A 19316-nucleotide genomic window follows, 5' to 3' on the forward strand; every position below is an offset into this window, starting at 1 on the left:
CCAGGTTGTTATTAAATGCTACATTCAGCACCTGTGCCATGGGCTGAGCCTGCCAGTCTCCAAGGGAAAGCTGCCAGACCCAAAGGCACTAGAGGAAGCTAACTCTTAGGTGGTGAGCCTCTTCTAAAGCTGGTCTCCAGACCATCACTGGCAGAAATTCCCATGCTATTCATAAGAACCCTTCCCTGAATAAAAATAGCAGACTCTACTCCCCATGCCAGATGTCCCCAGAGGGAAGACTCACTAACTGGTCATCTTATCATCCTTGTTTGTAGACCAGAGGCCCTTGGTTTCCCTCCCAACAGTGATTTCTGAGCGTTGCTGTTTTAGGAGCAGAGACACTGATGTTCTGGGGTCCCCACTTACCCTGGCAAAGGTCCGGAAGCCCTGGAGGATGGGTCTGTAGCCTGTGCAGCGGCACAGATTTCCTGTGGGCCAAGGAGAAAACTGCAATGTTAGTGCAAGTCCCTGGGATGGGTGAGGAGTTTGTGACTTTGCTTGCAGCTAAGTTGGGTGCTCTCTTTACCAGGCTGCATATTGTTACCTCTGTCTAGAAGGCCTCTTGGCCTTCTCCTATCCTGACTTCAGAACATCTGTCATGACTTCAATAAGTCTTTCCTAGAATGGAAGCCTTCCTAGAATGCCCAGACTGAGTCAGGTGCCTCTCCTAAGTGCTCCCACAGTGGCTGATCATAGCTTCATCAGTTAGCCTATCAGACTACATTATAAAGTCTCTTCTTCAGAGTATGAACTTTTTGAGAGTAGAGGCTGTATCTTTTATCCCTGTGGCATAGGATGTGATTCAAAATAACTGAATAGATGATGGATAGAAATGGTGAATAGATGGGGAGGCTTCTCTATTTAATTCAGAGAAACAGACACATAGGTGGTCTTTGCCCTGCAGAATCCTGTTCTGGTGAAATCTGAGAGGGAAGGAAATCATATCACTAGCCCCTGTGGAGTTTTCCTGCACCAGCCACGTACTGCCAACCCCACTCCAATACTGGTGGAAGGCAGACAGACACCTCAGGAAGGTGAACCCAAAGGCAGGAGACCTCAGGAGGTCTCCACACCAACCAGGAGTTCTTCCAACTAAGAGAGGGTTGGCTTTCTAGCAGATCTTAGTCACTGCATTGTCGGGGGGTGGGGGGCCTGAGCCCTTCCTCCAAAGGGTAGTCCCTCATGTTCCTTGCCCTGGCACTTGCCCTCACCTCTTCAGGGCCTCGTTTGCCATTCCACCTCCTAGGCTGTGCCTGAAGGCCCGTACCTTGGAAGGCATTCTCAATCTCCTCCATGGTGGGCTCAGGCTGATTCCGGAGCAGTGTGTACATACTCATGACGATGCCGGGGGTGCAGAACCCGCACTGGGAGCCGTGGCTTTTGGCAATTCTCTCCTAAAAGGAACAGATGACATAGACACCTGGGATAGCAGAACCCTCCCTGGCTCCCCAAAGGACTTGACTGGAGCTAGCCCATGTTGAGAGACCGTGGGGGGTAGCAGTCACTGCACAAAGTCAAGCCCCAGTGCCACCATTTACCAACTGTGACCTTGGCCAGGTTCCAAGCCCTCTGAGTCACAGGTTCTTCATCTGTATCATGAGGACCATCCTTGTAGTTGCCTCTAGAGCTGTGATGAGGATTAACTGAGATAATTCATGTAAAACCCTTAACACTGTACCTGCATATAGCAGGCAGTCAGCCAATGTTAGCTATGACTAGGAAGGTCTTTTTCAAGAACAGTGACTATCATAACCAGAAGGCAGCTTCTGAATGGATTGGGTGTGGCATATGAGAGAAACAGTCAAAGGTGATGTCTAGATTTTTGTCTTAAGCAATTCGGTGGATGGCTTTGCCATTGATTTAGATGGGAGAAAACTGGGGAAGGAAACCATTAGGAGAAAAGTAGGGTTTTCTTAAGTTTGAGATTAGACATCCGTATTGAGATGTCAAGTAGGCAATTGGAAATGTAAGTCTAACTTCTGAGGAGAGGTCAAAGCTGAAGTTGTAAATGTAAGTGCCAATGGCATGTGGACAACATCAAACTCATGTAGGGAGAGTGTAGGGATGAGGAAGGGGAAGAGCCTAGGTCAGGGCCTAGGTCAGGGCTCTGGGCACTGCAGCAATTAGAGACTGAGCAGAAGAGGAGCTAGTGTGGAGAGAGAAGAAAAAGTCAGAACCACAGTGTCACAGAAACCAAGAGAAAACAAATAAATGGACAAGAAGTGGAATCTGGCTCTGTAGCCTATATGTAACCAAAATAAGTGCATTAGGAATAAGAACCTGTACCATTGGACAGGGAGGATTTTAGGTTGATTATACAGATATGACCTGATGTGGTTTGGCTGTGTCCCCACCCAAATCTCATCTTGAATTGTAAATCCCATAATTCCCACGTGTTGTGAGAGGGACCCTGTGGGAGATAACTGAATCATAGGGTGAGTCCCCCATCCTGTTCTCATGGTAGTGAATAAAATCTCGCGAGATCTGATGGGTTTCTGTTTTCACTTAGGTCTCATTTCTCTCATCTGCCACCACGTAAGATGTGCTTTTCACCTTCTGTCATGATTGTGAGGCTTCCCCAGCCACGTAGGACTGAGTCCATTAAACTTCTTTTTCTTTATACATTACCCAGTCTTGGTATGTCTTTATCAACAGTGTGTGAATGGACTAATACTTGACTCCTGTGTTTAAACTATTTATTCTTTCTTTCATCTATTTGTTTCAAAGAAAACAGCAAGTCTTAATTAACCCTCTCACATGTCCTTCAGGTTGGACAAGTTTAGTAATTTCCCCTCTTCCTGCCTAAGAAACAAATCTACAGATGGAAAGCAATATCACCGCAACCTGTCTGACCTCACATGACTGGCCCAAGATGCCATTCCAAGGAATAGAACCAGCCACTCTGCAGGAGGCTCCTACTCCGTCACCTGAACGACATGTCTCCTCAAATAATCAAGGGAGGATTAAGACCTGGGTCAAGCTCTGGTAACGTCTATTATAATCTCCCAAAGACCTCAAGTTTCCTCAAACAAAATGCTTTGGGGACAATGGCCATTCCTTCCAACAGGGCTCTACTCCCCTTTCTTTCCACTTGGCCTAAGAGCATCCTGATTGTCTCCCCAAACCCCTCTCAGATTATCACTGCCCACTCGCCCCAGAAGTGTTTCAGATTTCAATGCATTTTCAGGTGGCCTGACACCATCAAGGAGAAAGCCTTGCTCAGGCACTAAATCTCTGTCATCTTATTTAGTACTTGCTAACCTCCATTCTAATGAAGGTGAAGGCCTAGCAGTTTACATTTGTACTATCTGTGGGTGGGAGGTAAGGGGTGTGGAATTACCATTGCAGGGAGTAGGTGGGCTTATAAACAGGGGGCACAGATAATCAAAATTCAAATCTGGGAAGGCTAGGAGTTTCCTAAACACACTCCAGAACAAAGTGAGGAAGCTTCCCTGCATCTCTTCCTCCAAATTCTGGTGCAGCTGGACTGGCCTAGCCACCAGATTCAGTTGACCTCTTGGGTCCCTTGAGATCATGCAATGTTATAACCAACCAGCTCACAGGAAGGAGATTCAGCCTTGGGCGTTTCTTCTTTTCACCTCGTGGTACCCACAGGAGATGGGGAGGTGGCCAGGGTGCAATTGCCTCCTTAGATTAAGCAGTGAAACTCTGCCCAACAACCCAAAGCAAGTCTGCACCTTTGGCATGAGCCTCCCTGCAGAGGAAACAGCATGATCTCAAGAGCACAGCTCCCTTTCCTCTGTTTACCTGCACAGGATGCAGCCTCGTCTTGGTGCTTCCTATTCCTTCCACAGTTGTCACTGCAACATGGTGCAAGGAGCAGATGGGGGCCAGGCAGGCATTGGCAGAAAAGTGGCTAGAACCCCAGATTAAGGTCATTCCATTTATTGTCCACTCAGGTCATCAGAATGGGCCTGACTGTGGGCTCTGGAGGACTTTGTGAGGCTGTATGTTATGTCTCTCCGCTCCCATTTATGTTCTTGTATCTTCTACCAGTGTCCTCACCTCTCCACTGAAGACACTGGGCAAGGAACAAAGGAAGCCCTTCTTGTAGGTAAAGCTGAGCCCTTTCAGAATCCTGTGGGATCAGGCATCAGAGCACCCTCAGCCTCTGAGCAGGAGCAAGGGAACCAGGGTCGCTTTCAGTTGCCTGTTACTCAGCCTGACCCTGGAGGCTGAGTCAAGGGGAAGTTTCTCTGGCAGGCTGCAGCCTTGAAGCACGCTTCTGCCTGCAAGGCTCTTCCCTAGCCTCGGTGCCAGAACCTCCAATCACTTCGCTTCCCTGCATTTCCTCACCTCTATTGCTTTCATTCCTCTGTGGGGAAAGGGAGAGGGAACCTTCTGGCAACATGAGACACCAAGCCCTTAGCTAGGACTGCCTTGCATTCTTCTGTTATTCATCACTCATTCAGTTGTTGAGTGCCAAACATGTCAGGCACCCTGCTGAGGGCTGGGGAAATAAAGATGAATAAGATGAAAGCTCTGCCCTTCAACAGCCTGCAGTCAACCCGGAAAACTGAAGCCCATGTGAAGGTGCAATTTAAATCTTGTTAAAGTAAATTTAAAAGGAGACCAGGCCTGAACACTCAGCAGACAAAACCAGTTAGGCCTTATAAGTGACCTAAACTCTGCTTGATTTGCGGGAGAGTTTTAACTTGAGTTACTTCTTATGAACATCTTTATTTTAAAAAATAAGCCTTAAGATCAACCAATCAGAAGTAGTCAATGAACTTGTAATTATAGAACTAGGGACTTTCCAATGGGATAGACCAAATAAAGCAATTGTATAATTGTAACCAGTCAAATAACTTCTTTGCTTTTTGCCTGTGTCCATCCTACAAAAACCTCCTGCTTGCATTTCCCTGGTGGAGCACCTAAACTGCTTCTAATTTGGAGCTGCTTGAACTCGTGAACTGTTGTTTTCTCAAACTGTAAAAAAAATTGTATCATGCCTCAGTTTACCTGGGAAGGCTGTGCACAGGGCACTATGGGACCAGCACAGTCAAGGGGCACCTAACCCGGTCCTGAGAGATCCAGGATGGCTTCCTGGAGGTGGTGATATTTTCATCCAGTTCTAAAGAGCTAGTAAGAGTTAGCCAGGTAGGGAAATCCTAGAAGAATGTCCCAGCTTAAACAAAGACCAAGCAATTAGTGGGCCTGTGTCATTGATATTTCACAATTATCTCTGCTTGAATGGAGTGCTGGGCCCATGGTGAGAAAGAAAACTGGAGAAGAAATGTGGGGCCTACTGTGCAGGGCCTTGCCCACTAAGCAAAGAGATTTTGTCCTGGGGGCAATGAAGAGTTATTGACGGGTTTTATGGAATGTGATATAAACCTGGATTTTAGAAAAGTCATTTTATCAGCGGTTCGGAGCCTGGTCAATATTATAAGCCTAGAACATACTTGTTAAGAGATCATTCTACAGTTTTCCTGTGCACAGATTCTCCTTAAAAAAAGGGGCTCACACACATGCACATGCACACACATACACTCATGCACTCCCTCACAAGTTGGTCCTGCATCACAGCCCCCACATGGATGGTGCCAGCAGGCAAAGGATACACGATCTTGTTCTGCAGACGATCATACTTGGAGAGCATCACTGTGCAAGCCCCACAGCCTCCCTCTCCACAGCCGAGCTTGGTTCCACTCAGCCCCACTGGGTGGTCAAGAGTTAAGGAGAATGAACTCAGGGAGAGGAGTCTGCTGGGTTGCTAGGAAATGCATAGGCAGAGCCGTGGGCACAGCCATTCATTCCCACATGTGCTCAGGCCCCTTAACCCAGGAAGACAGCAGGCCCACTGGCCTCCTTATTCAGAGAGACTGCACTGCACCCCAGGGAGGCAGGGAACAGGGCCATCTCCACTGCACAGAAGAGCAAAGGCATCAGGACCCCATGGACAGCACCCAAGTAGTATCTCTTGGGACATGAGTTCTAGGACCGGTCAGTCCTAGAGCCTTCTCTTGGGTTGAGGTCTTCTATGTGTGAGCAGGTAAATCATACACCTGAGCATACAGGGCAGTTCTCACATCACTCCCAGCTGGGCACACCATGAAGCCGCTTGGGTCAGAATGAGACATTGATCTGTTCTGGGACCTCTGAGTCCTCGCTTTTCACTCTGAACTTTTGGGCTGATAAATCCCCAAGAATCAAAATTAGGGCTAGACCAGAGGCTTTTGAATATTTGGCCCACAAGATACGTGAATGGAAATTAAAATAGAGTGGTTTGTTTTTAGGTCAGCGTCCAATACTGGGCCACACTCTTATATATACTTGCAGAAAGATCATCGGCTACTTTGAGTTTTAAAAAGTGCCTAACTAGTGAGCTATTCTAGAGAACAGCTATTGCGGAGGTCACTTTCCCTGAGTCACATTGCGGCTTCTCCCTCAGACCTGCAGGCCTCTAAGCCACCCACCACCTACTGAAGATGGAGGGAACTGAGGGGATTATCGCCTGGTCACTTCTCTCATTTTCAAGACAAAATTTAAAAACAATGATATAACATCTTATTTTGGAAGAGCACTTACACCTAGATACCTGTTTGAACTTCAAAATGATTTGGTTAGCATGTAGGAAAGAAACTTCCTCATAGATTTGAAAAACAACAAACTGAGACCCAAGACGTAACGTGGGTCACACAAGATGACACAGGAACTCATGTTGCCCTGCCGTTGTGGCCGCATCACAGCCATCTGACTCCAGACTGGGTGAGCTCCCTTCATCACGCTCCTTCCTCCCCAGCACATCTGTGAAGGTTTGCTGTGTCCTAGTCAGGGTATACACAGCTCTCAGCGGGTCATACAACTCTGGGGGCACCTGAAGATGAATGGTGGCAGTCTAAAGTCTAGCAAGGTCTTCTCCCAGCCTGGAGACCTCTCTGGAAGCTAGGGTAAGAGTCAAGGCTGGAGTTTTCTCCCCAATCTGGAACGCCCGTAAATTGTCTCTGAGCACAGACAGCCATAAGCTGCAAGGTCATCCTATTTATGTGCCAGCTTTCAATTTTGCATTTCATTTAAGATGTGACACAGCCAATTGCTGTGATAAGGAATTTCTGAGGCTTCTGGGCCTTCAAAACTACAATGGAAATGATTTAAAAACTAAAATTAGTTTTATTATTAGAAAGCTAAAATTGATCTCAATAATCTCTGAGAATGAGCTTCTCTTCCCAGACCTCCCAGGTAGATGGGCTGTAAATGGAGTTCCATGCAAGCACCTGATCCGATCCAGTGACACTTTCACTCCCCAACACCCCCAGGTTTATCTTCTGTGAACTTCCAGATACACCCACTTAAGGTAAAAATTCCAGAACAAAGTACACCAAAGCCAACCACTGTACTGTATGATAGGAGGGGAGCAAACCAGAGTGAAATCATGGGCTCCAGACTCACTTCTGTGGGGGTTGAAATAATCTTTGCTGTCCCCATATATGTCACTGGAAAGATCCACTAGACACCCGCCCTGGGAGAAGGAGGGTTTTGTTGACAGAGGTCAGGATGAGCACAGTCCTGCCGACAGGCCCCCTGGAGCGCTGCCAGTGTGGGTGAGAGGTTGGGAACATAGCTCTAGGCTTTGGTGCAGTCTCCATCACAGAACACACTAGCAAAAGGCAGGTCACTTCACATATCAAGGCCTCAGTTCCTCCTCTGTGGAAAGGGAGTGTTATGCTTCCATGGGATTCCTGTGGAGATTGAGGTGAGCTGCACAAATCACTTTGAATCCTGCCTGTATATAGGAAGTGCTCATTAAATGTTAACCCTAATTATTATTATTGTTTTAGTTCCAGGGTCTCAGAATACTTCTGATACTCAGAACTAAAGATTTAGGGGCTCTTCCAGAAGCTCCCCGACACTGAGTGAGGAGCAGCACCCCAGTCTCTCTAAAGAGTTCCCCCGCCCTCCAGGGCTCCCTGTTTGCTGTTTCTACAATGAATGCTACCTGTATAGGATTCCTACCTCAAGCATCCTTTTCCCAATAGACATAACTTCCCTTGCTTCCCTCCACCTAGGCAGAGCTGGAAACATTCCCCAGGAACTGCATTTATGTATTAAGCAAATGTCACCTAAGGAAGGCCCCCTCTTCCCACAGAGGAATGACCATGAAGCTCACCAAGGCTAATGAGGGCCTTTCTACAGGCCCTGGATTAAACCTTGGCATTACTAGAGTCTTAGCTGGGAGACACCTCAAAGATCACCACAAACAATCCTCTCATTCAGTAGCTGAGAATCTCAGATTACAGGGGCAACTAAAATGCAGGTATCCCAAGTCCTAATCCAGCGCTCTTTCCTCCACACCTCATGGCCACCCCACCAGTCACTAGGAAACAATGTAAGGCCCAGAGAATCGGTCACCATTGCCCCCCTTCTCCATCACTCCCACTCCAAAGTCAGGATACACCTTCTTCTCAGGTAGGCCAAAAGGGTTGTCTCTGGATCTGCATTTTTCTCCACCACCTATTAAAAGAAATGAAAGAAAAATATATCATAGGTATACTTAGTCATCCTTCTGCAATTTCTTCCTTCAGTGTCTCACTCAAGAATTTGTAGAGTTAGTGGGAAATGTGATATAGTTTGGACATTGCCCCTCTAAAGCTCATGTTTAATTGTAATCTCCAGTGTTGAAAGTGGGGCCTAGTGGGAAGCAGTATGATCACGGGGGCAGATTTCTCATGAATGGCTTAGTGCTACCCCCTTAGTCGTGAATTAGTTCTCACGAGATATTTAAAAGTGCGTGGCATCGCCTCCTTCTCTCTCTCTCTTGCTCTTACTCTGGCCATGTGATGTGCCTGCTCCCACTTTGCCTTCTGCCATGAGTAAAAACTCCCTGAGACCTCCCCAGAAGCCGAGCACATGCCGGTGTCATGCTTGTACAGCCTGCAGAACTGTGAGCCAATCAAATCTCTTTTCTTATAAATGACCCAGCCTCGGGTGTTTCTTTATAGCAAAGCATGAAAGGCCTAATACAATGTGCTAAATAGATCATGAAAACGTAGGTATTTTTATTCACAATTCCTTAAGAATGAACCTATAAACTACAGCCAGACTATGTATATGCTCAAATCCTTAAATTCTAAAATTGTACCTCAGTGCTCACCTTGGGACCCACTACAGAACATGCAGGCATTGCACCTTCCACATTGGTTCGACCAAAGCAAAGTCCCCTTCAAATCAAACCTGTCATCTCATTTCAACGGCTAGATCACACCTGTGAATTCCAGGGGCCTCTGAGAGCATGGCATGCAGATCTTGGACTTCGCCTCTTTGAGTATACACTCTCAGACCCTGCGTGTGACTGTGGAAAGCCAGTCTGTTGGCCTGTGCTCAGAGCAGAGCATTGCATGTGATGGGTATTAGTCAACAGTAACACATATCAGAAATGGAAGAGAAATCTCAAACCAAAGATCCCTCACTAGGTTCAATAAGGTGGAAAAAGTGGTCTAGAAAGTGCGATGTCAGTTTCCACTGTGAATTGTCAAAGGAAATCTACGAAAACCCGTTTCAGTACTTCTCACACATTACCAAAGCTTAAAAGGATGTGGATTATTGAAATAATAAAGACAGAGAATTCGTTATGAGGTTTTTGTTAGACGGAACTATACTACCCACACCTTCCTAAAGGAGAAGGGGAGGAGTATTTGCCTCCCACCTCAAACTTAGTGAGGGGGCTTACTTTGTGCTACAAAGAAATCTAACATGCCACCTTTGCAGCATAGGGGAAGAGATAGGCTTAACAAGAAATCAGTACTGACAATGACAAGTTTAAACTCCTCTTTAAACTTAAGTTGGAAATGTGGCTGTGCTGGGGTTGGTACATACTCCCAGAGCTTGGCAGAGCAAAGGATGCGGAAGTGTTGGCTATGGATGTAATGCAAGCCATTCACGAGATAAAAAGAGTTCGCTTGGAGGTCTTTAAATCATTTCCCAAAATACAGGATGGAGCCTTCAATAAAGAGAGACTGTGTGGAGTGGACTTCCCCAAACTGGAGGCTGATGGAGAACAGCAACCTGAGAAAAGTGCATCACTCATGTCATGACACATGCATGCAAATATTCTCTGTGGTGGCCCTTGAAGATCCTTGAAAGCCATCACAAGAAGAATGAAAGAGTCAGCTCCAAACACCTAAAAGACTCAGAAAGCTGGAAGCCACCTTACAACAGTACCAATTAAAGGAGAGCTTTCTTGCTATCCTCACCACACCATCCTGAATTGAGACTGTCTGGAAACTTAAAAATAACCATAGGATTCTTTGTTGACTAAGAGTAATAAAAAGTTCATGAAACTTCCAGAATTTGTCCTTTGAATAAAGTTTAAAGGAAAGTAGATGAAATTAACATAAGTCCAGCTTACTCAATATCCTGGTTACAAATCATAGAAGAAATCATAAATGTGCAAAATAGCAATCTTTATCACCTTTCTTGTAGACGACAGTAAGAGCCTCTTAGTTTACTACCACATTGTTCATTTCTCCTGTACTGCAGTTCTGCTTTTATCACATCACATCAGTTCCCTGCTCAATGCCTTTCATGACCACCCACATATTCAAGGTAACATCCAAGTTCCTTAGGTTGTCTTTCAAGGCCCTTTTCAATATATTCCCAATCTTCATTTTCAGCCTTTCTCCCTTCTACTTCCCTGCCAAGCTGGTCATCTTACTGCACTAAAAATACATTTTATATCTTCTAACTCCTGTGCCTTTGACTACGCTATTCCTCTTCCACCTGCATTTTGCTTTATCAGAAGACTTCAAACAATTTCTTCATAAAGGCTTTCCATACCACTCCAGCCACAAGTGGATTGCTATAGAGAATGGCTGTACCACTCTCAAGGTGTGGCAGCAGGATTACCACGGTGCACTCCATTAAACACTCTCAACAGGATACCAGTGGGTATCCCCAAGGAAAAACATTTTGTAGGGAAGCAAGTTAAGGAAATGTTGGGTTAAGCAGATCGCTCTGGTAAAACTCGAGCATCAAAAGAAATAACAGCCATAATGGGCTATAACACATTAAATACCATTAAAATCTATGAGTCCAAATTGATAGTCAACAAACAAACAAATGGAAGATATGGAAAAGTTCTTCCTGACAGAAGAATGTCATCTAATAAATATGATTGGCCATCTTGTAATCAGCACAATAACTGATCCAGTTAAGAATCATCAGTGGAAATTAGTACAACCACTACGGTTATACAGAACAGTTTGAAGGTTCCCCCAAAAATTAAGAATAGAGCTACCATATGACCCAGCAATCCCACTGCTGGGTATATACACAAAAGAAAGGAAGTCAGTATATAAAACAGATATCTGCACACCTATGTTTTTTGCAACATTATTCACAACAACCAACATTTGGAAGCAACTTAAGTGTCCATGAACAGATGAATGGAAAAGAAACTGTGGTCATATACACACTGGAGTGCTATTTAGCCATAAAAAAGAATGAGATCCTGTCATTTGCAACAACATGGACGGATGGAGCTGGAGGTCATTATGTTAAGTGAAATAAGTCAGTCACAGAAAGACAAACTTCACATGTTCTCACTTATTTGTGGGAGCTAAAAATCAAAACAATTGAACTCATAGAGATAGAGTAGAAGGATGGTATCAGAGGCTGGGAAGGGTAGTAGGGAGTAGGAGGAAAGTAGGGATGGCCAATAGGTACAAAAAATAGAAAGAATGAATAAGATATAGTGTTGGATAACACAACAGAGTAACCAGAGTCAATAATAATTAAATCGTACATTTAAAAATAACTAAAAAAGTATAATTGAGTCATTTGTAACACAAAGGATAAATGCTTGAGGAGATGAATACCACATTTTCTATCATGTAATTATTACACATTGCATGCCTACATCAAAGTATCTCATGTACCCCATAAATATGTAGATCTACTATGTACAAAATTAAAATCAAAAATTAAAAATTAAAGGGCTTTCCATCTCCCCTTCTTTCTCTTTCCTTCTGGTTTTTATGTAAATGTTGCAATGAGTCATCAGTGACTATTAGATCAAGTGTAATACAGAACTCCTAAAACTCAACAACTATAAAACCCAATTCAGAAATGGGCAAAGGACTTGAATAAACATTTATCCAAAGAAGATCTACAAATGGCCAACAAGTAAATGAAAAGATGCTGAACATCACTGATCAGAACTATAATGAAATTTCACCTTATACCCATTAGGATGGCTACAATCAACAAACAAACAAACAGAAAATAAGTGTTGATAAGGATGTGGAGAAACTGGAACACCTGTCCACTGTTGGTGGGAATACAAAATGACACAGTCACTGTGGAAAAATAGTAGAACGGTTCCACAAAGAAGTAAAAATAGAACTAGCATATGATCCAGCAATTCCACTTCTGGATTTATACACAAAGTAATTGAAATCAGGGTCTCAGATATTCGTACACCTGAGTTCATGGCAACGTTATTCACAGTAGCCAAAATGTGAAAGCAACCAAAGTGTCCATCAATAGATGAATGGATAAGCAAAATGTGGTACATCCATACAATGGAATATTATTCAGCTTTAGAAAGGAAGGAATTTTTGATATATGCTACAACATAGATGAACATTATGTTAAATGAAATAAGCCAGTCACAAAAAGACATACTGTATGATTCCCCTTAAGTGAGGTACTTTAGTCAAATTCATAGAGACAGAAAAAATGGTGGTTTCCAGGGACTGGAGGAAAGGTAGAATATGGAGTTATTGTTTAGTAAATTTATAGAGTTTGTCTTAAAAAATGAAAGAAGTTATGGAGGTGGAAGGTGATGATGGTTGCCCAATATTATAAATGTATGTAATACCACTGAACTGTACCCATAAAAATGATTAAGATGGTAAATTTTACGTATTTTACCACAATAAAAATTATTTTAAAAAAGAATATCAATGGATACTCAAACTAGTGGGTGAAAATTTGATGAACAAGAATTTGTATCATTCCAAAGTATCTTCTCACATAGCCTCTATTAATTATAAAGGTAAAGCAAAGTTATCTTACAGTGAATAAACTTGGTGGATAACACCTTAGCCAAGTCATCAAAGTTCGCATCACAAAGAAGACCCAAAAACTGATGTTAAAAAAACAAACCTAATGATAGAAAGCAGTGAGAAAAACACATTACTTCTGTGGTATTCCTGCCCCCAAATGCAGACTCTGAATCTAATTATAAGAAAGCATAATACAATTCAATATGAGGAACATTCTAAGAAATAACTGGCCTGTTCTTTTCAGAAACACCAATGTCATGAAAGACAAAGGAAAGCTGAGGAGCTGTTCTAGATTAGAGAAGACTAAAGACATGGCAACCAGCTGCAAGGCAGAATCCTGGATTCCGAGCTGGGGCTGGGGAGTTATAAATGCCAGTATTGGGAAAATTGGAATACATTTGCATAAAGTTTATAGTTTCACACCAAAGCTAAGTTTCCTGATTTCTATAAATGGACTATAGTTTTGTAAGAATATATTTATTCTGGCTGGGTGCAGTGGCTCACGCCTGTAATCCCAGCACTTTGGGTGGCTGAGGTGGGTGGATCACGAGGTCAGGAGTTCAAGATCAGCCTGGCCAAGATGGTGAAACCCCGTCTCTACTAAAAATACAAAAAATTAACTGGGTGTGGTGGTGGGTGCCTATAATCCCAGCTACTCTGTAGGGTGAGGCAGTGAATTGCTTGAACCCAGGAGGCAGAGGTTGCAGTGAACCGAGATCATGCTACTGCACTCCAGCCTGGTGACAGAGCGAAACTCCGTCTCAAAAAAAAAAAAAAAAAAAAAAAGAAAAGAAAAGAATATATTTATTCATATGATAAGAGGTAAAGGAATATGATGTCTGAAACTTACTGTCAAATGGTTCAGAAATCTATCTTATACTATATATTCATTTCTATTAATTATGTACATTTATATATAATTATTTATGTACTTATAATATATACTTGTGTATCTGTGTGTGTGCCCAGAGCAAGAAAGAGAGAATGATGAAGCAAATGTGGCAAAACGTTAATAGTTGGTAAAGCACATAAAGGGTATTTAATACCTCCTTGTGTTCTTCTTGCAATTTTTCTTTAAACATAAAATAATTGTAAAATACAAAGTTAGAGGAATAATTTATTTAGTACAGGATTTCTCAAAATTTTAAAAATTCATCCACTTATTCCATCCACACTAGTTTGACACTGTATACCATGCACTGTGATAAGTGGTTTAAGAATATCCAAGAAGAGCATCTCATGCTGCTAGTTTTCTGTGAAATACATTTCAGAATGTATTACTTTGTCTAATTATAATCCATCTCTCCAACTAGTCTATAGGCTCCAAAATGGCAAATGCCTGATCTTAGAGATCTTATTCCTCCAGTGCATAGCCCACTGTCTGAGGCCTCAGAAGGAGCTTGATAAATGTTGACTATATGGGGAGTGAGCAAGTGAATGATGAGTGAGTGAGTGAGTGAGTGAAAGTCACCGTGAGGATCTCTGTAGCCAACACTCACTTGTTGTGGGGATCACTCATGGACACCTTTGGCTGCACCCTACCTGCCAAATCCTCCCAGATTCTTCCAGGTGCCACAGTCTCCCCTAGACAGAGTGACTACTCAGAAAAGCTAGAATGCTGCCTTGCAAAAAGGCTGTCATTACAATAAAAAAAAAAAAAAAAAAAAAAAGACTGGACAGTTCCTTCCCTTTGACTCTGACTCTAGAACAAAAGAAGATGTGAAAACAATAGTCATCAAGGCTCATCACCACCACAGAAGGCCCTAGAGGTATTCGACTTTTTGCATCTAACACCTTCTGCAGGACCCCATTTAGTGAAAACAGAGTCCTGGACGGTGGTACAAAATAAGGAGAGGAGTAGGCTCACATTTAAGAATGAGTCACTAAGTTCTTAGAGCTTCTTTGGTAACTACTTTGCACAATTCCTGTAACAAAAGGTCTAGAATATCTTCCGAATAAAAATGAGGACAACTTTCTCACAGCTGTCATTGTTTGCCCAGGAATTCCCTTGCTTGGCCTTGTTTTTACAGCACTACTTTCACATAATTACTTTCTGCATTGCCCTTCTGCCGTTCTTGAAGTTTCTGAACATGCTGCACCATTATAAATTACAAACATGGATATTCATCACAGAAACTGGCAGTAGTAGAAGCTTCTAGAAATAATAGGGTTTGATGTGATGGTACCATTTAAAAATTTAAAATTACTTTCCTAAAGTGAAAGTAAAATGCAAGGGAAAATAATTTTCCCCAAACCAGATTTACCTTGAAATGCTTCTTTCTAGATTTAGTGCATAACAGCAAGCCATCCCTGAAGAAGAGCAGAAACGTACACTTTCACACGTTAACCAATGATTTGGTTTAATAAACAATAAAACCTAAGAGTAAGACATAACCTTGGAATTCATTGAATCTAGCTGTTTACCCAATGTAAAAATTACTAATAAAAATTCCAGAGATGTCTTTGTGTAAGTAGGTCTCCTAGAAAGCCAGTTGTACAATGGTTTCCTAAATTTCTACACTGTAATTGCTGAATGAAAGAAGTTGTTGAAATGTTGGATGCAAAATCTTACTACTATCAACTTGAAAGCTTTGCCCTATTTCTTGGGTTGGTGCCAGGCGCCATCCCTGCAAAGGATGCAGCTCAGAGAGGAAACTCTGAACCCGGAAGAACATGGCTGTCCCCATTCCCCAGCACCTCCCAAAGGCACCACTCAAAGGGAATCCATCAATCTTTGGAGCACCGATGCTGAAACAGCTCATGAAATATCTTTTACAGTCACCCACACACATCCTGGAAATTTAAGACCTAGGAGTCCTGTGAAGCACATTATTATTCTTGAAAATTACATCAAAAGTCACTCAAAATTATATCAAAAGTTTCTCAACTCAATGCAAAAGTGCCAATATAGCAAGACAAATAAAATTGCCCTTATTTGGGGGACACATTGGGCACATTCATCACGCACTGTCCACACAGTTAGTTACAATGTGTAACTATGGGACTCTTTTACTATCCTTTTCATTCCCAAGTGGGGAGTTGAACAGGTGTGAGCATCTCAGCAGTGTTGTAGGGGGGCAAATGGAGGCTGGAGACCATGTAATATGCTTGCCCCCTGTCTCCCTGCACCACATTAAAATTTGCAAAGATTCTCACTCTTGTCCAAGGGCTGCTACCCATGTCACCTTCCCTAAGTCCCTGTGCACCAATAAGGTAAATTCAAGTAGGTGAGAGATTTGCAACTTACATGTAGAACTAAGTGTGTGGGGGTGGGGAGTGCGGAGAATGCGGGAGACGCCCTTTATGGAAAAAAAAATTGTGGTTTGCCACAAGGTGTCAGTATATGTCACCACACAGTGAATCAGGACTGGCTGTTAAACCTATGTATATAATATATTAGATTCAAAGGCTGTGTACATCTTATATCCTGATAAAAGCAAGAAAACACATTCCTGTTCCTTCTCTCTGTAAAGAGAGCAACATAAATTTTAGGATATATTTGATTAAACCCAGAAATAGAAGTGTAGTGATGACCTCAAATCTCACCTAGAACTCAACTCCCCTTTCTCATTCTGTGCCAATCTCCACTACTGCAGAGAGTTGGCAGCTAGTTCACAGATGCCTCTCTGCTTGCCTCTCTCTCCCTCATTCCTTTGCCTTCTGAGTATCTTGTCTGTGCTCTAGCCCTGAGAAGGTCTTCTTCCCCAGCGTTACCAAAATGCAGCAACACCTTTAAAGGGAGAGAGAGAAAGACAGGATAACAATTAAGAGGGAACAGGAAAGACAGAGAACAAGATATGGCTCTTCCAGAGGACAGATGTCCCCTCCCAGGGAGCAGGGACAACAAACCAGAGGTCAGCTCCTACTTACCTTTCTGCCGTTCACAAAGAAAACCAACTCGTCCGCTGTCATTGCCACAGGTTGGGGTCCCTCAACTCCAGGTACCTCACTCCTAAGAGACACTGGCAGGTAGTTATCACTGCTCTGTAACCTGAAAATTATGCCTCCCAATAAAATGAAATAAGGTCCACCAATAGGAGGGAACCAGCTCAGAGCTTCAGGGCACGAAGAGTTCTTGGCAAAAGCCACTGGATTACATAATCAAGGAAAGTGCAAACAATCATGCACAGCAAATTACATGTGTCAAAGAGCACAGGTGTGTCACACCTGTGTCTCCACACCTGTGTCAAAGAGCACAGGAAAATACATCCAGATATCAGTAGGGTTGTTGCCTTGGCAGTAGGTGACTGTGGGTCTTGGGCACTGCTCTCATGAAACCTGCTTTGTCCTCCCACTTGCTGCAAGACAGAGAAGGGGAAGACAGAAGAGGGGAAGGACCATTGTCAGAGTCACTGCTAATAGAACTGATTCACACCCTCCATCATTTTACCATTCAGGTTTACAGAAACACAGACTGAGTGCATGAATGCAAGAGTCATTCTTTCGCAGCCTGGTGGAATAGAGAGGTCACAGGAAATGGAGCCCCATGAACCTGACTCAAATCCTGGCATTTGACCTCAGCATGTTACTTAACTACCTTCAGAACGCAGATTGTTTTCATCTTGTACAGGATCATAGAATGACATCAAGAATAGAAGAATGAGGGACAAATGACATTTTGGAAGTGCCTTGTAAATTTACAAAGAACCAAAACATGTATCACTGTTGAAAAGACATCATCAACATCTCAACAAAGAAAACCCTAATAGCAAACTATTTTTGAGATTTGTCTTTTATTTGTTTCTCTCATCCTTGACAAGTTGTCAGAGTAACTCATAAAAGTATTTCAAAACACCAAAGATATTAAAATGCTCATACCACATAGTCATAGGCTGCAGTAACACATAGCTGAAAAAAACCTTTCCCCATCCGATATCCATTAACTGTCAGTGTAAACACAGATGTGCACATCCACTGGAGCAGCACTAATGGGCTCTCTGCAGTCCAGCACCCTCCCAACTGCCCCTACCAGTTCTCTAGTTCAACACACACACACACACACACACACTCTCTCTCTCTCTCTCTCTCACTCTCTCTCACACACACTCTCTCACACACACACTCTCTCACACACACAATCTCTCTCTCACTCTCTCTCTCACACCCTCTCTCTCTCTCTTTCACACACACACACACTCTCTCTCTCACACACACACACACACTCTCTCTCTCTCACACACACACACACACACTCTCTCTCTCTCACACACACAAACACACACACACACACACACACACACACACACACACACAGAGGCCAGCATTCACTCTGGTCTTCTTCTGTCCTGTAATGACCCATATAGTGGCTCAGCCAGCCTTCCTTAGGTAGGACGCCTCCCCTACAACCCTAGCAGGCTACCTGAGGGGGAAGAAAGGAGTATTAGGCAGATGTACTTGATATAGCAACAGCTTAGAGAAACTAAAGACTGCCAGGACAAGCACACAATCAACACAATGCCTCCTCCCACCACAGCCTTAATTTAACCAGGAGATGAAACTTTACTTGTTGGTTGACCAAATATCCCAGTTTGCCCTGGACTATCCTAGTTGCAGCCTTGAATCCCTGAAATATGCCTCAGAGATCCTAGTAAATCTTCAGTCCAGGGCAAACTGGGACGGTTGGTCACTATAAAACTGGTTGTTGGCTAGGCACAGTGGCTCACACCTATAATCCCAGCACTTTGGGAGGCCAAGGCAGGTGGATCACCTGAGGTCAGGAGTTCGTGACCAGCCTGGCCAACATGGTGAAACCCTATCTCTACTAAAAATACAAATATCATCCGGGAGCAGTGGCCCACCTGTAGTCCCAGCTACTCTGGAGACTGAGGCAGGAGAATCACTTGAACCTGGGAGGCAGAGGTTGCAATGAGCCGAGATCATGCCACTGCACTCCAGCCTGGGTGACAGAGTGAGGCTCCGTCTCAAAAACAAAGACACAACCAAAACCGGTTGTTAAATCTGGAAGATTCCCTACCCCAGATGCCATTTGGCAATGTCTAGGGATATATTTTATTGTCACAACTGGGGAGGGATGCTACTGGCATTTAATGGATGGAGGCCAGTAATGCCACTAAACACCCTACAAACCACAAGACAGTCCCACCCCAATAAAATGAACAACAATGAATGTCAGTAGAGCCAAGCTGGAGAAATTCTGCCCTGAAAGAAAGAAGGAAGGAGCTGGGGAGAAAGGGACTGAGCCTAGATCATGTTTTGTAATTAGTCAATTCTTCCAAACCCTTACAACTCTTTGATTGAGAGGCTTTTCCTCTATGCACTAATCTACCC

The 19316-nt window shown here is 43.5% G+C and overlaps 1 protein-coding gene across 2 annotated transcripts in view; it reads right to left on the bottom strand.

Moving 5' to 3' along the window:
- The window catches only part of LOC105479696 (xanthine dehydrogenase), a 77337-nt gene extending 60281 nt beyond the window's left edge, over nucleotides 1–17056 (bottom strand). The window contains exons 1-6 of one of the 2 annotated variants that reach the window (XM_011737823.3): nucleotides 16899–17056; nucleotides 8418–8475; nucleotides 5586–5682; nucleotides 3769–3877; nucleotides 1268–1394; nucleotides 367–428 (exon numbers count right to left, since the gene is read on the bottom strand). In XM_011737823.3, the coding sequence (XP_011736125.1) occupies nucleotides 367–428; nucleotides 1268–1394; nucleotides 3769–3877; nucleotides 5586–5682; nucleotides 8418–8475; nucleotides 16899–16940 (495 nt within the window). In that variant the 5' untranslated portion in view covers nucleotides 16941–17056. Of the gene's footprint in view, nucleotides 1–366; nucleotides 429–1267; nucleotides 1395–3768; nucleotides 3878–5585; nucleotides 5683–8417; nucleotides 8476–16574; nucleotides 16762–16898 lie in introns of those variants that run through there. The other variant, XM_011737824.3, reaches the window with a different exon arrangement.
- Nucleotides 17057–19316: the final 2260 nt, after the last annotated feature.

Source organism: Macaca nemestrina, chromosome 13, assembly GCF_043159975.1.
Source record: "Macaca nemestrina isolate mMacNem1 chromosome 13, mMacNem.hap1, whole genome shotgun sequence".
NCBI lineage: Eukaryota > Metazoa > Chordata > Mammalia > Primates > Cercopithecidae > Macaca > Macaca nemestrina.